Source organism: Cygnus olor, chromosome 27 (genome assembly GCF_009769625.2).
Source record: "Cygnus olor isolate bCygOlo1 chromosome 27, bCygOlo1.pri.v2, whole genome shotgun sequence".
NCBI lineage: Eukaryota > Metazoa > Chordata > Aves > Anseriformes > Anatidae > Cygnus > Cygnus olor.
Genome location: NC_049195.1, coordinates 5,082,935 through 5,098,629, shown reverse-complemented (window position 1 = coordinate 5,098,629; position 15,695 = coordinate 5,082,935). Strand labels below are relative to the sequence as shown.

General features: G+C 45.7%; 2 protein-coding genes across 12 annotated transcripts in view; both read left to right on the top strand.

Annotated features, from left to right (window-relative positions):
* Window positions 1–12,003, top strand: part of NSD3 (nuclear receptor binding SET domain protein 3) — a 43,083-nt gene extending 31,080 nt beyond the window's left edge. For 6 of the 7 annotated variants that reach the window (XM_040538554.1, XM_040538555.1, XM_040538551.1 and 3 more), the window contains 8 exons: window positions 536–738; window positions 1,196–1,308; window positions 1,749–2,018; window positions 3,774–3,890; window positions 4,545–4,686; window positions 5,264–5,370; window positions 5,723–5,927; window positions 6,790–12,003. In XM_040538554.1, the coding sequence (XP_040394488.1) occupies window positions 536–738; window positions 1,196–1,308; window positions 1,749–2,018; window positions 3,774–3,890; window positions 4,545–4,686; window positions 5,264–5,370; window positions 5,723–5,927; window positions 6,790–7,031 (1,399 nt within the window). In that variant the 3' untranslated portion in view covers window positions 7,032–12,003. Of the gene's footprint in view, window positions 1–535; window positions 739–1,195; window positions 1,309–1,748; window positions 2,019–3,773; window positions 3,891–4,544; window positions 4,687–5,263; window positions 5,371–5,722; window positions 5,928–6,789 lie in introns of those variants that run through there. The other variant, XM_040538557.1, reaches the window with a different exon arrangement.
* A 108-nt stretch (window positions 12,004–12,111) lies between these two features.
* PLPP5 (phospholipid phosphatase 5) lies at window positions 12,112–15,278 on the top strand. 5 transcript variants are annotated; one of them, XM_040538567.1, is made up of 7 exons: window positions 12,112–12,171; window positions 12,260–12,368; window positions 12,700–12,790; window positions 13,218–13,281; window positions 13,703–13,827; window positions 14,160–14,330; window positions 14,463–15,278. In XM_040538567.1, the coding sequence occupies exons 2-7, from the start codon at window positions 12,363–12,365 to the stop codon at window positions 14,630–14,632; spliced, it is 627 nt and encodes a 208-aa protein (XP_040394501.1). In that variant the 5' UTR covers window positions 12,112–12,171; window positions 12,260–12,362; the 3' UTR covers window positions 14,633–15,278. The 5 variants fall into 5 exon arrangements, with proteins under 5 accessions (XP_040394501.1, XP_040394497.1, XP_040394499.1 ...); XM_040538563.1 differs by lacking the exon at window positions 12,112–12,171 and having other exon boundaries at window positions 12,179–12,368; XM_040538565.1 differs by lacking the exon at window positions 12,112–12,171 and having other exon boundaries at window positions 12,184–12,368; window positions 13,703–13,861.
* Window positions 15,279–15,695: the final 417 nt, after the last annotated feature.

The window sequence follows — 15,695 nt, the reverse complement described above, 5'->3', positions numbered from 1 at the left end:
CTGTGGAATTACAGAAAGATAACTCAAAGCAGCTCAGTCTCAGTAAACAAGAACTAGAAATATGGTCATTTGTTTACTTTGTGTCAGACATTGATGTTGCCTTTCAAATTAAATTCTCCTGCTTTTTCCAGGCACTGCTGGATACTTGATTGCACTTACGCTGGCTCTCTAGAATGCAATAGCTATATGGAAAACCAGGGGCTGTCTTAGAGAGCCACGATGTCCTAGCTTGTGTTTGCTGTGGGTCACCTGCAGGAACACAAGCATCTGTAGGTGATCTTAGAAATCCACTCTTGTGCCGTGTTCTCACGAGGCTTTTCCAAAATAAGGAGTAAGAACACTGAGAACGAAGGGCTGCTTGTGTTTTGCGTGGTACTTCCCAAGTATTGCCAGAAGGAGCCTCGATTGCATAAAGGAGGAGTTCATTTCTTTGAGAAAGGAAAACTATCTTTTATTTCTGAGTCAAGCTAAGCAAATGCAGAAGCTAAGGCTGTGGCTCACAGAACTTACGTGCTTCCTTTTTTTCTACTTTCAGGTGGTGGCCAGCAGAGATCTGCAATCCCAGGTCTGTGCCTCTCAACATACAGGGCCTCAAACATGATATCGGGGACTTCCCAGTATTTTTCTTTGGTTCACATGACTACTATTGGGTACACCAGGGCAGAGTTTTCCCTTATGTTGAAGGAGATAAAAGCTTTGCTGAGGGGCAAACTAGTATTAACAAGACCTTCAAGAAAGGTAAAATCAAACAAAGTTTATAGTGGTTTATGACAAAAATTCCACGTGTTTGTGTCTCCATCACCACTTAACCTGCATGGGAATATTATATGACTAGTGTTCTGTGTTCACATAAAATTGCAAACATTACGTAGATCCCTTGACTGCAGATAAAGATATCTTTAAGTGCCTACTCATTGTGTATTGTTGTGGGCAAGTTCACTTCTTCCACAAACTGGGAAATGTTAAGATGGTGCTTGGGTTCTGCTGCATGGGATCATTGTTCAACATCTCAGTACCTACTGAAAAGTATCTGATGAAATAGATTCATGATGTACCGTAATAACTCATTTTAGCTTGTATTTTGTTTATAGAGTTCTATTCCTAGCTTTAAAAAATAAAAAATGTAAATACATGTATGTATTTGATTAGCAGCAGCTGGTGCTAATTGCATTCTATTTTAAACTCCCTTGCACAGCACTTGAAGAAGCGGCAAAGCGCTTCCAGGAGCTGAAAGCACAAAGAGAAAGTAAAGAAGCATTAGAAATTGAAAGGAATTCAAGGAAACCTCCACCTTATAAACACATTAAAGTGAGTTGGCTTCTTTCTTTTCCTTTTTTTTTTTTTTGTAGTATAAGTAAGCTATGTATTTAAACAACCAGTGTTTGCAACAATTCAAGCTTAGCAAAATTCAAATAAATCATTTTGCTTTTCTTTTCAAGAATCTTTAGTTCTGTCTTCTGGTACCATAAAACATTGTTTTAGCAGAGTATCAGCAAAAGAGAGTAAGATCAACTTTACCTAAGGCAGAACTTTGCTGATTGCAAGCTGGTCTCATCTCTCTTAGATACGTACTGGCTATTAAAACTTAGTTTACTTAACTCAATGTTAGTATGAATACAGACTGCTCAGCCTACTGAAGACCTATAGAGCCTTCTCACATCAGTCGATGATGGGCTTCAAATAAAGTTGTTCAGAGTCTTTGTACGTTGTCCTCATCTTTTATTCTTTCTTTTCCCTTTGTTCCACAGTCCAACAAGGTGATAGGGAAGGTTCAGATTCAGGTAGCTGATCTGTCAGAAATCCCTCGCTGTAACTGCAAGCCATCTGATGAGAACCCCTGTGGCCTAGAGTCAGAGTGTCTGAACAGGATGCTCCAGTATGAGTGCCACCCCCAGGTGTGCCCAGCGGGAGAGCGATGTCAGAACCAGTGCTTCACCAAAAGACTCTACCCTGATGCTGAAATCATAAAAACGGATCGACGTGGGTGGGGTCTCAGGACAAAACGGAACATTAAAAAGGTAGAATTACAACAAACAAAGGCTGTGATGGCCATCAGTATGGCTTTATGTGAAAACACTGCAACTTGGTGCACCTTAAGCAAACACATATTAACATTTCAGCACTCTCCAGTAAATGTTTTGTATTAAAAAGGCTTGAGACTTCTGTAGGTGCAGCGTTAATGGTGAAATCTGTTTAGATGTTTTGACAGAAGTGTCATAACCTTGATCTTTACTCACAGAGCAAGTTAGCTTCAGGTGACTGTGAATTTGAATTCTATTGGTGGAGGGGAAGAGGTGACTGTCTCGTACTTCTAGGAGGAAAGAGTGTGTGTGTGTTTTCTCACTGACTACTGGGCAAAAAGGGAGAGAGCAGTCTGGAGAAAAGCAGTCTGAATGATGGTTTCTTTTCCTGATAAGACCACTGAAGATGATGAAATCTTAGAAGTCTTAGAGGTCTGGCAAAATAAGACACATGGTTTTTTTTCTTTTTCTTCCCCTCATCCTTACTATAAGCACAGCAAATGACAACCGCAAAATACAAGTTCAAAGAGTGGATGGAGGTGACTGGAATTGTGACCCCCCTTTTCAAGGGGGACTTTTTCCATAAGTCTTGCCTTTGCTTTTTAAGCTGTTACACAGTGACATGCTGACAGCATTTTCCTGTTAGCTGGTTGTGTGGGGGGCCCAGTTTGCGGTATTGCTCATATGGATGTCTGCTAACAAGTCAGCTCTCATCCTCCTTGGCGCTCAGCTCTGCAGTCCGGATTTATTTCAGAAGAACTTGCGGGGAATTAATGAAGGCTTGAGGTGATCAGACTACACTGGACAACAAACATTAAAGGTTCTTAGAAGTTCAAGAAGGCAGAGAAGAACGATGAAGATACAGAGATTTCTGTTGATGGAAATGATGCTATTTTTCCCTGCCAGGAGGTCTTTGGATATGGATCATTCTGGTTTTCCTTTACGCTGTGTCACTGAACACGCTTGCTGGGGGCACCGCTCTGTGGTTCAGGTGGGATATGTGACTGCTGATACGGGAAAAGCAAAATACTACGCCTGAATACCGAAATGTGAGAATCCTACCTGGATTGCAGGCTTGCTGTACTTTGAGGCAAGCATGAGGACGGTGGGCCTGGATTTCATGTCTGCTTTAACTAGCCAGACAGAGGATGGGATCTGATGGACAGATGTATGTTTTGCTCTTACTCATGCAGGCTTTGTTGTTTCTGAACAAGATGGCTGAGCGCACCTGGAGAGCAGAAGATGCAAGTGTGGCCACAGATGGAAAGGGACACTTTAAGACTTCAGGACAAGTTGTTTTTGTCATGTCACCCACATCCTCAAGACTCTGCTCTAGAGAACTCTCTTGTTCTTGGTTGCCTTCTTATTTTCTTCAATTTGAATTTGCACTCATCTTAGTAGCAACAGTATCCTGGAGTTTCTCGTCCCAAGGAAACAGGCCGTAGTTTTGGTGGACTTTTAACTTGATGTAAGGATGGCACTGCACGTCTCAATAGAAACTGGCTGCTCTCCAGCCTGGAAGTTCAGCTGTGGCGTTTTGCATTGGATGGGTCCCCATGGGGTGGCATGTTTAGCTTCCAGTGTAATCAGAATGTAATCAGGAAAGCAAAGAGATTCTAAATTGATTCTTTTGCCATTAAGCAGTGTGGGGTTTAACTATTGTACGTAGGTAGTGTTTAGGATAATCCACTCAAGAGATCCTTTGTTTTAGTAAGAAGCAATAAGCATGGATTTCTTATTTTTATTTTTCAGGGTGAATTTGTGAACGAATATGTTGGCGAGCTAATTGACGAAGAAGAGTGCAGATTGCGGATTAAACGTGCTCATGAAAACAGCGTGACCAATTTTTATATGTTAACTGTTACAAAGGTAAATATGGTTTCATTCACTATAAACTGTTTGTTTGCAGCTGAATGCAAAGTGATGGAGGAATCATCATTCTGTGTTCGTGCATAGCTCAATTTCTATACATGTGAGAAGGAAAGCTCGTGCGATTCGGTTCAGGCAAAAGGTTTCCAAGTCTTCTGTTTGTAGAGTGCATAATTTATGGCTTTAATTTGCATCAATTTTGATTTAGTGGCGTTAGTTTTGTGTGGAGTGGAAAAATGAATGTGTGGCCTGTTCGTAATGTCTTTGCAGAGCTCTTCAGTAAGATGTATAGTGGGATGTAGGCAACCGTTAGGAGTTCATAGCAATGTCAACTTATTTACAGCTGGCACTTGGATGCTGGTAGGAGGATAACATCTCTATTTTTCTCGAATAGAATGGGTAAAGAGATTAAACCTGTATCATAGGTTATTCATTCTGTGCCTATTTCACTTCCATAAGCATGAGTTTTCAGACGCTTCTGCTTAAGACTAACCCTGTAGGGAAAAGTTCCTTATTTTCATTAATTTAAAATGGGCTTTTTTTTTTTCCTGCCTTAGCCACAACTAGTCACATGTCAGCGGGAAACATCTGTTTGTTTCTAAGTGTTAAGTATGATCTATGATACCTATGATATGTCCCTCTCTTTATTTGAAGGATCGGATAATAGATGCTGGCCCAAAGGGGAATTATTCTCGCTTTATGAACCATAGTTGTAATCCAAACTGTGAAACACAGAAATGGACGGTGAATGGTGACATTAGAGTTGGACTATTTGCTCTTTGTGATATTCCTGCAGGTAAAAAGATGGCACTATTTTGTGTATGGGCTTCTCTTACCATGGCAAAATTCCTAACTTACCCAGGTTCTTTTTTCTGAAGCTACTTAATACAAGTGACGTTTATTGGAACTTCTGTCATTTGTCGGGGCGGAGACCATTATTTGAGTTCTAGTTTTAGCAGGGATCATAGAGCTAGTAGCTTCCAGCTTCAAACTGTTTCTGTTAAAGCTGAATACAGGGTTTGCTACTAAGTACAATGTTAATTCTGTGTTGTATAAGCACTTACAGTATTGATCCTTTCACCAGTACCTGTCTGATTGGTAGTAGGTTTCTCTGTTAAGTGTTTTCACCTGAATTGTCATTTTAACCGAGTCTGTATGACAGCATAACAGCTGCTGGTTAAGTCTGATCTGGGTAGAATTTGCTACTTTGAAAATTTTTTTAAATCAGTGCACTATTTCAAGCTTGCCCTTTTGAAACATATTGCTGCTAATTCTCACAGACTATGAAGAGAGAAATGCTAATAAAATGTCATTGTCACAAGCCTGTCTTCCTCGATGTATGTGTGGGTGAATTGCTTTTCTTTTCATTTTAGGAATGGAGTTAACATTCAATTATAATTTGGATTGCCTTGGCAATGGTAGGACCGAATGTCATTGTGGAGCAGAAAACTGCAGTGGTTTCCTAGGAGTGCGTCCAAAGGTACATGGATGAAAACTGAAGCTTCTTCTCCCAGATCCAGAGATCTATTGAGAGTAGGGCAAAGAGAGGCTTTTATTTAACTTCTTACTTTAGTCTATGTAATACTTCCCTCCCTTGAAAGTGTCCAGAGACTTCAGTTATGAAACGTAGAGCTGCTGTCTCTAGGTTGAAGTTAATTTACCAGGTGGTTACTTCAAATTTATGTGAATGTGCATTCCTGGCTCTTAAAGCTTAAAAACTTATTTGAGCAAACTTAAACATAATTTGTGCAAATAACAAACCAAAGTTGATTAAATTTATTTCAATGCAAGAGATCTATAAAGTGACTGCTGTTATCTTTTGTAATTGCTAGACAGCATTTGCAACAGCAAATGAAGAGAAGGTGAAGAATGCAAAATTAAAGCAGAAGAAACGGAAAATAAAAACAGAACAGAAGCAGATGCATGAAGACAACTGCTTCCAGTGTGGAGACGGGGGAGAACTGGTTATGTGTGATAAAAAGGACTGTCCCAAAGCATACCACCTCCTATGCCTTAACCTGACTCAACCACCTTTTGGTAAGAGCTTTCATATAGATTCCTTTTCCTTCCTTCAGTAAGACAATGTTTGAGCTGAACCATAGCATCCATTTACATTAAAACCAGCGTATTTGCTTTCGGAGTACCACCTGTTTCTAGAAATATATTGAGTAGCAGTGTTCCTGAATGGGAACCTACGGAGAAGAGGCATTGTAATGCTTTCTAACATTCTTCTTGATGTTTCTGTTCCTTGGATAACTTTCTTTCTTTTATTTTAATTGAAATGCAGGCATCATCTTGATGTGCCAAGCTTGTCAAGCACAGTTGCCTGATAGTTCAAACTGTTGACAATACTGAGCACAACATATTAGGGCTCAATCAGAAAATGTATTTAAATTATCTATGGTATCCTGATGCATGTATCTTCCATTTGGCTGTTTCTATGTTAAGGCATAGCTTTTTGTAGCCAGGGTTCAAATTATTCAGTAACACAACGTCTTAATCCAATTGCAAGATTTTGTAGAAATCCTTATCTCTTTAATCTTCCTGATCCCAAAGCCTTCAATGAAAATCATTGGAAGTCCAGATTAGTCTATGATTGAATTAACCAGAAGGCTGCCATAAGCAAAGCTGAATACGTCACGTGCCTTTTTGCCATATTAGAAGCATAGAAGCGTTCCCCAAAACAGCTTATTGGCTGGAGAAAGAAGTGACGGCATCTTATCACCAGAGCAACCTGAGCGAGAGTTTTCAGCGTGGGGTTTTGTTGTTGTTGTTTTTCTGAACTTTCTTTGCATTCATCTGAACAGTTACTACATGGAATAAGGACTGAAGCCCAGTGCTGTCCCTAAAATGCACTAATTTCAGCCTCCTGTCTCTCTCTTCTCCCTTCCACCCTCAGGAAAGTGGGAATGTCCGTGGCATCAGTGTGACATCTGTAGCAATCCTGCAGTTTCATTCTGTGAGTTTTGCCCTCATTCATTCTGTAAAGATCATGAGAAGGGAGCCTTGGTGGCATCAGCTTTGGATGGCCGTCTCTGCTGCTCCACACATGACCCCAAATCTCCTGTGGCACCTGAGTACTGGAACAAGATAAAATGCAAATTGGAACTTCAGAATCCTGTAGAAGAAGCAAAGGAATAAATTTGGTTAGAAAACAAGGGAGAGAAGATGGGCAAATAAGCGATGAACTTGAAGAGACTGCTACGACACATTCAGTCTTTATCATCGGAGCCGTCTTGTGTGAACTGGGAATGGGACCATTTAATCTCAACAACAGGAGCAGGCAGTGGCGTTTGTTTTTTTTATTGTTTGGTCTTTCTTTTACCCTTGAATGTGCTACAGCAGCTCTTACTGTTGGAAAACAGAAGTGTCTCGGCCTTCTAAAGAAAAAAGTAGACCTTTTGACAGTGAAAAGAATATTCTGTTTAAAATATGTTCTTTGAGTGTAGAAAGCAAAGCATAGCGACATATTTATTTATTTAATTTTTAAAGGGTGTTGAAGATCTGGTTTTGATCAGTCAACGTGTCTTTAAAAACAGCAAAGCCAATGTAACTTTTATGTCTAGTTTATGGAAAGAATAAACCCTCCTCACTCTGTGTAACATTCAGATACCGTAAAGACGAATGTGGGTTTCAGACCAGGTGACGGTGAAATGCCTCCATTCCAGTACTTATTTTTAAAGGCATTTTGAGAAGGTAGGTTATGTATCATGTTAACTTGTGAATATTGTTGTAAAGCTTTTCCTATGAGAAATCAGGTGTATGATTCTTTGGAAGTGCTTGTAGCACAAGATCTAATATTTTAAGGGAAGAAATCATGGTTCCTTGCTTGAGAGCTATAATGGGTGGTGTCTGCAGACAGGTGGAATTTCAGAAAGAGCTTAATTTCACAATGGTTATTTCTTTACCCTGCCTAATTTGGAAAACCTTCCTAGTTAGGGGAGCGTCCTGGCCTTGGTCACACACTGCAGCACACGCAGAACTGAAGTCTGAATCCTGCACTCTCTTTGGCTTCTTTAGGTGAAGGATTGTTCTGTGAGTATGTATTTGTGATCTGCCAAGTCTGCACTAATTTCATGGCAGTTATATTTCTGTGAATCTCTATTGCCTTCTTTTCAGAAACCCTTTAGCTTTAAAGGACATTTGAGTGCTTAAGGAATCCAGCCCATATTCACGGGCTTTTTGATTGAACGTTTAGGGTTTTTATTTCTGGGGAGAGAGAGCTTCTAACTTTAATGTTCGTTGCTCTTGGAGCTGAGAAGGATGTTAGTCCCCTACAGCACTTCTTCGGTGCGCAGGGTATTTGCCCTTTCTAGGTAATGGGACGTATTCAGAGCAGCCAACTTCAGCCTCGTGAGATGTTTCTGCCTTGTATTTCTTTTGTTGATCTGTAGAGGGACGGGCTGCTTCAGTGAGGCTTTTGAAGTGGCTTAGGTAGGCTCCTGCTCCAGATTTTGTTTTGGAAACCTATCCTATCCTGCAATCCTTGCACAAGGAGCTTAGGGGGATTAGTGTCCCCAGGCTGAAGTTAGTCTTTGGCCAATCTCCTCCCCTAGCCTGCAGTCTTAAAGCCCTGTGCGTCTGCCCTGGTATGGTTACAGCATCCTTTTGGTTTGTACGCTGATACTGGCCAACTTCAGGGTAGCTTTTTGCTAATGGGTGTTGAAAATAACCCTGAATGAAAAGAATTAATGTTAAGTGTTGCTGGTGTCTGGCTAAATTAAGCCTTTGAATTAATTCTCAAGAACCCTCTCTCTGGAAAAGTGCTCGCATAAGCCTAAGGAACATGGTGACTTCTCAGCTCAAGAAAGCAGTAGGCTGGAAAAGTTCATGTGGGATTTTGGAACGTGTCTTGCTTCTGGCTGGTGTCCTTCTCATTCTCAAATTTATGTGCAGGGGACAAATTGTGTGCAATTGTAAAATTACAAAATACACTACAGTCTCTTTAAAAAGCTGCTGTGCCATTTAGCTGATCTGGCAGTTCATCTTCAGAACAGCCTGCAGATGCCTTTCCTACAGACTTGAGGGTGTCTTGGGGGCGAAACTGTGCAGATATTTCTTGGGTCAATTTATGGTACAGAAGGCTAATGGGAGATACAAAGCACTTCGTCTACTGGTCCATACTACAGTGAATGTCTGAAACACTAATCTTGCTTGAAAGCAGTGCTATTTTTTGGTATTTTTTACAAAAAAAAATTACAAGAAGGATTTTATTTTTCTTAACATTTTGTGTGACAAATGTCTCTTTTTAAGCTCTTACTGGGGGTGTTTAACCTTTCAGAAATTCCAAACATAGCTCTTGCTATGATGTCTGTAAGGCCTGATGTGTTTACTTTGTTATTTATTAGGCTTGGTAATGTTCAAGTGATTTTCTCTTGGGAAGTCAGAGCATTCTGAATATTGCAGATATGATGTAGTGTGAGTGTACCTACGTGCTTCTCTAGTTCTGTGTCCGTGGCAGCTTTCCGGCTGGAGGAGATGGTGTGGTGGTGCCAGGACGCCTTCACAACCATGTGAAGCAGCAGTGAGCAGGCAGCAGTTAGTGAGCGTTAGTTGCCACGTGAGACGGATTGCTGTGACGAACCGGTATGCTGAATAGCACAGAACATGTGAAGGTTTGCAAAAGGCTTTTAAAAATTTCTAAAATGCTGTGAATTGAGGCCTGCTGCTACTCTTGTGCCATGCCACTTGATGTCTTGGTTAACTTTGTTTTCAAACTTCTTACAGGTGCTCCTTTTTCCACCAAAAAATAATAATAGCCAACAGGTGGGCTTGAACTCAAAAGGGAAAACAGGAGATTGGTTTATAAGCTTGTACAATTTATGAACAAAAAGTCTGAACTGGATTTCACACTGCTGGAGTTAAGGTGAATCTTTCAAAAATCTTTAGGATTGAGATGAGAAAAGTCAAATCTTCTGTTCCGACCTCCGTTGTTCCTGAGCTGGAACACACAATCACACTTTTCCCTTACTTTTGTCTTAAATTTTGAGGTAGTACCGTGCTTCTGGTGAACACCTGTCTCTAGATCGGTAGCCTGTGCTCTCTGTATAGTATGCAGTATCTGAGCTGCTCTGCAAAGTTAACGGGATTTTGTTGTTTACTGGAGCTTTTACTCTACAGTACGCACCTTAGCACAGTGCAGATGCTCTGCAGACCATGGCCAAACGGTGCAATGGCTAGTTACTACAGTTTTATAAATACATGGTGCAAGCATTAGTTATCGTAGTTTTCCAATTATTAGTATAGATTTGTCTTATTGATAGACTGTAAGAATTGAAGGCATTTGCAGCTCAGGAAGGATGACATTAAAGGCAATTTTTGGGCAAATTACCTTCTCTGGTCACCACCATGGTCTTAGAGAATCTGTTAGAATGGAGTAATAGGGCTGGAATGTTAATTTTGGCCTTTCTTCTAAAAACTTGTTATCTTAATTTCTGGATAGAATGGGAAAGACACAATTACTAGACGTAATTAACAATGAGCATAAAATCTGTATATATTGAAACTTTACAGAAATATTTGGGTGGGGTGGGGGAGGAGGGTGGGAGGGGGATGTCCAACGCTGGTACGAAGTAGTCACTTTAACATTGAAACCTCTGCCTCATTGAATTCAGGGTTTAATGTACTTGAAGCTCTGCAGTTCCTTATACAGCTTTTTTTTTTTTTAATTTATACACGACTTTTTTGTATACTACATTGAAAATGTCTTTAACTTTCCTGCAGTTACTTTCTGCTCCCAGTGTACAGTGAATCTATGGCAAACGGGGGAGTTTTTCAGAGCAGATGTCTCAGACCTGTGTGTTCAGGGCGTGTAGTGCGTGAGACATGGCAATCCTTGGGTAACGCTGTCCGTTTGCTTTCAGTTTTCCATCATCTTCCCCCTGCCATTATCTTTGTGTAGCAAAACCATTTGCACTTACGATACACTCCTATATGTTGGATGTATTCACAATGTTGTTCTGAGAAAAAGAAAAAAGAAAAAAAAAAAATTCCCTATTCTGTTCTATTCCTGAGCGGCGAGCTCAGGTCCTTGCTGCCCCGCGTGGGCTCTCACTGCTCGGGAGTGGGGAATCGTGAAGCTGGAAGGCCAGCTGTGCTTGGCGCAGGAGACTTTGGTAATTACCGGGCAAACAAAAAGGGAAATCACACACGAATTTGCCAAAGTCATTCACCCACCCGCTGTTTCTCCTGCGGTACTGAGTGCACGGGGGCTTTCTGTGCGCGGCCCTCGCAGGCACCTCGCACGGCCTCGCGCCAGGTGCTTTGAGGACTCCTCGGTCACTTTGCTTTGTAAACGGACTGGATGAAAGAGCTTCACCTTCCTTGGTTGGACTGTATCTCACTCTGGCGTCGCTTTTCCTTTTTAACCCGATCACGTTGCCACAGAACGCGGTGCTAGGTGCCGTTAGCTGGCTGGCCCCGAGGGCTGCGGCCAGAAGCGAGGCCCGGTGGGTGCACAACGCAGATACCTGCAGGCTCCGTCTCCATTTCCATGTACTATCTGTAACGATGACCTTTGTAGAGTCGTTATTTCTGTAGACTTTGTTTATCTGTACCAAACTTTGTAGATTCTGTGAAATGTTATTTTAACGAAATCACTTGAGTCTTTACTAGCAACGCATCACTATTCACTGAAGTCAGTAGTAAGAGTTTTTGGAAGCTGACTAGAAGCTCTCGACACTAACGAAGTAGTGTTCAATTTCCCTGGCGATGTTCCACTGGGGCATTACTGTATTATGACTTGATGTTGCCGCATAGACTTTGAGATATACGATATTTTGGGGGGTTTTGTTGTTCGGCCTACGTTCTCTTGCATAGTGTGAAACCTGTAAAGCTTGGTTAACCTGTACATAGATAGCTTACTGTCCACTAGGTATAGTGTACTTAGAATTGCCTGTAATATTTTAGCTTCTGACTGAATGTGTGTGATGGTAGGACCATATAATTTTTGTACATTCTATTTACTGAGATGTTGCCTTTTTTTATTTTACAAATACTTTGGAATTCAGATGTGGTTTTTGCTTCCGTGAGGATTCATTTGGAAAGGTTTTTAACGACATTCCACTGATCTGAAATTTTGCTTGAGGTTGACTTCAATAAATCGTTCTGAATGTTCCAAGGCCCGGCCATTCCCGACGGGGGGGGACCGGGAGGGGGCCGGGGGGGGCCGGGGCCGCTCCGCCCCGGGCTGAGGCGGGGCCGGGGCCGGCGCCATGCGGGCGGGCGCGGCGGGGCTGGCGGCGGAGGCGGCGGCGAGGGGGCTGCTGGCGGCCGCCCTCGTGTGAGTCCGGGGGGGACCGGGGGGGGGGACCTGGGATGCCGGGGGGCCGCGCCCCGAGCCGCCCCGAGCCGCCCCGGTGCCCCCGCAGGGTGCTGGAGGCGCTGCCGCCGTTCGAGCGCGTGGTGCAGCCCGAGGAGCTGTGGCTCTACAGGAACCCCTTCGTGGAGGCCGAGCGCGTCCCCTCCGTGCCCATGTTCGTAAGTCGGCCGTGCCGGGGCTCCGAGGCAGGGCCGGGGGCCGGAAGCATCCCCAGCGCCCGGGGTCCTTCGTGCGCTGCGCTGGAAGGGCGGCGCGGCGTTGCCGGCAAGGCACCGGTCGCGGTCGGGGCTGGCGTCTTTGTAGCCCCGCCATCCGGCGTTGTCTTCTGGATCTTAACCCAGCTTATCAGCATTAGCGGAGACTGCTCGCCGGTGTTCGTTACCGGTCTCGCGTCCGGGTTGCAAGGTCCACGGCGCATAGTTCCCTTGCGCAATTGCTGCTGCGTTTAAGTCCGCGTCGCTAACAGATCTCGCTTTGGTTTTGTGGCAGTTCATCGCCTTCCTGTCGCCCTTACTGCTGGTTGTCCTGGCCAGGCTGTTCCTGGGCGCTGACCAAGACGACACGCGGGAGGCCTGCCTGGGTGAGCTCCTCGCCTCCTCCCTGCCCTCCCGCTGCGACCCCGGGGCTGTGGTATCACAGACGAGCCCTTGGCTCCTGCCAGGGCACAAACACCGTGCTGGGGGCGTTAAAGCCGAGCTGCTGCGAGGCTCCTGCCGGCCTTCGCATGCATCAGAGCACATCAGGCAGGGCCACGGGCTGTGCTCGCGGAGCTGTCAGGCTCGGGGCGGTGTCCTTCCCAGCACGGCTGGGCTGCGGTCAGCCTCCTTGCAGCCCCTGTCCCAGGGCGACAGGCCCTCGTTCCTCGCCGCAGGGGCAAGGCGAAGCTCGGCCGGAGCAAGCCAGAGCCGGGGGCTGAATCCGGAAGCACGGCAGCTCCGCCTGCGGGGCTCCCCTGCGCCGAGGCGGGGTTTGTGCAGCACTGACGTGGGCTCCCTGCTCTCTCCTAGCTGCCAGCCTTGCTCTCGTCCTCAACGGGGTTTTCACCAACACCCTGAAGCTCGTGGTGGGCAGGTGAGACGGTTGTCCCGGTCCTGGCTGCGCGGAGCTGGGCTGAGAGGTGTGCCTGCACGATGGCAGAGCTAGGAAGTGGGAGCAAGGGCTAGAAACTGAAGCTGGACATCCTCAGCCTAGAAACAAACGTGTTTTTTTCCAGCTGTAAGGATAATTTAGTATTAGAACAGATATTGGCAGGGATCTGCTGTCCTCTGAGCATCATTTAAATGGGCAGGTAGAGGCCTGCACCAGGGAGGAGCGTGCTGGCGCACGTACGAGGAGGAGATGGGGTGGTTGCACCTCTCTGGGCTGCCTGGCAGGATGGCACAATGCCACCCGTGCTGCGTGGCGTTCCTCGGGCTGCGCGAGGGGGCACATTGAGGCCTCCCGAGCGTCCTCTGGGAGCGCAGGGGCTACGTGCTTTGCTTCTCTGCCCCAGGCCGCGGCCGGACTTCTTCTATCGATGCTTCCCGGACGGACGAGCGAACGCGGAGCTGGCGTGCACAGGCGACCCCAGCATCGTGGCTGAGGGACGCAAAAGCTTCCCCAGCGGCCACGCTTCTTGTAAGTCCTCAGCGTCCCCAGGCAACGAAGCACGGTGAGCAGAAACCTGGGGAGAGGGGTTTGGTTTCTTACACCCCACAGCTCTGTCTGCATTCATTGGCTCCTAAAAGGTAATCTGAAGCTGTGTGTAACTCCTGGGAGGAGGGATGCTTGCCAAGCACCGGCTGCTGGGGCTCCCCCCTCGCTCAGGAGCCGCCACTTCCCTTGGCTTCCATGAGCAGGGCAGACATCCTCCACCAGCCCTTCTGCTTCCGCAGGGGAGAGGGCACAGGTTGGCTGAGGGTGCACAGCAGAGCCCAGCGCCGTTCCTGAAGCAAATCGTTCTCTTTCAGTTGCCTTTGCTGGTCTCGCCTTCTCTGCCTTCTACCTGGCCGGGAAGCTGCACTGCTTTGCTCCCGGCCAGCGTGGCACGGCTCTGCGGCTCTGCGCCTTCCTCCTCCCCCTGTTCATCGCCACCCTCATCGCCTTGTCCCGCACCTGCGACTACAAGCACCACTGGCAGGGTGGGTCGGCTGCAGGCGTGGACGGGGCAGTCGCCACTGGGTGCCCCGAGCTGAAAAGCAGCGTGCTGGAAAACATTGCCGAGGCTCGTGAGGGTAAAAGGAAGCTAACGCTTTTCTGGTCTCGCCTTGCAGATGTGCTGGTCGGCTCGGTGATAGGCTTCGTGCTTGCGTACCTCTGCTACAGGCAGTATTACCCTCCTCTGACGGACTCCATGTGCCACAAACCATCTCTGTCTAAATCCAAACAGCTGCCAGCGCACCAAGAAAAGTCTGCGACTTCCAGCTTTCACCTGGACATATAACGAAGGGCTCTGTCCTGCTGGCGCCTTTCCTTCCGCTCCTTGGGTGACGGAGCAGGGGAGGCTGGAGGAGGTTGTTCCTGGCCCACAAGAATTGTCTCAAAGGGGGATGAACCTGAAAACCAAACGGGAACTCGTCTCTGCAGTGTTGGTAAGTTGTGCTGTTCAGGGGGCCTGTGTTTAGTTTTTGTGAGTTTTGTAGGCGTCCCTTCCTCTGGACCCAATGGAAAGTGAGTTCAGCAGCCAGTGTGCAAGCCTGCAGCAGGACAGCCCGGCTATGAAAGGTCCTGAAGCTGAAAACTGGAACAATGTGACTGTGTTGTGCCCTGTCTGGGGGGTGTTCTTGGGTCTGGGCCAGACAGCTCGGTCAGATGTCTCCCTTCAACCCGGCCGCGCTGTCCCACTCCTCACGGGAACTGTGTCGTAGTGAGTGCAGGGCCTGGCTGGTGCCGGGGTGACGTGCGTCTTTTCAGTCGGAGCTGAACTCATTTAGAGTAATAAGTGCAAGGCTGCAGCCTTTATCCATGGCTTAAGTGAGGGGGAGAGAGAAGATGCAACTAGCGTGATTGTTCTGTGCGTTATTGTGCTAGCCCTGTTTGTTTTCTTTTTCTCCAATTTGGCAAATAAAGGAGTTTAATTTTTCAAACGAGCTGTGGTACTGAAAACTTCACTTCAGTGGCTGGGTTTATGGCTGTATAAACAAACCATTTACTGTGGTATGTCTGCGTGGGTTTCTAGGTGGATATTTCTCTTTCTTTGTGGCTTTAATAGAGTTATAAAGAGATGACAATCAGCAGAAAATGCACTAGTGTCTTAGAGCAAACCATGGTTTCTTTCTCAGACAGTGGAAAGGCAGAGCGCTGCTGAGAAACCCAAGGTACAGCTGTATGGCAGGACTGGCGTAAGTGGCTAGTTCTCACTAGTTTCACACAGATGAGTGTGTTCTTTGTCACGTGTATACATGTGCACACAGCAAGGGCGAGACTGCAGCACAGCGAGGCACCTGTGCCTCTGCCAAGCTCAGAGAATGACAATAATGAACACACCACCCCTGCATCATCAGCTC

Excerpts from the sequence above, each read along its gene's own strand:
- PLPP5 (XM_040538563.1), top strand. The coding sequence starts at position 12,207 with ATGCCGGGGGGCCGCGCCCCGAGCCGCCCCGAGCCGCCCCGGTGCCCC. Across the intron at positions 12,369-12,699 it reads TCCCCTCCGTGCCCATGTTC|TTCATCGCCTTCCTGTCGCC; the intron begins GTAAGTCGGCCG and ends GTTTTGTGGCAG. Across the intron at positions 13,828-14,159 it reads CCCCAGCGGCCACGCTTCTT|TTGCCTTTGCTGGTCTCGCC; the intron begins GTAAGTCCTCAG and ends GTTCTCTTTCAG.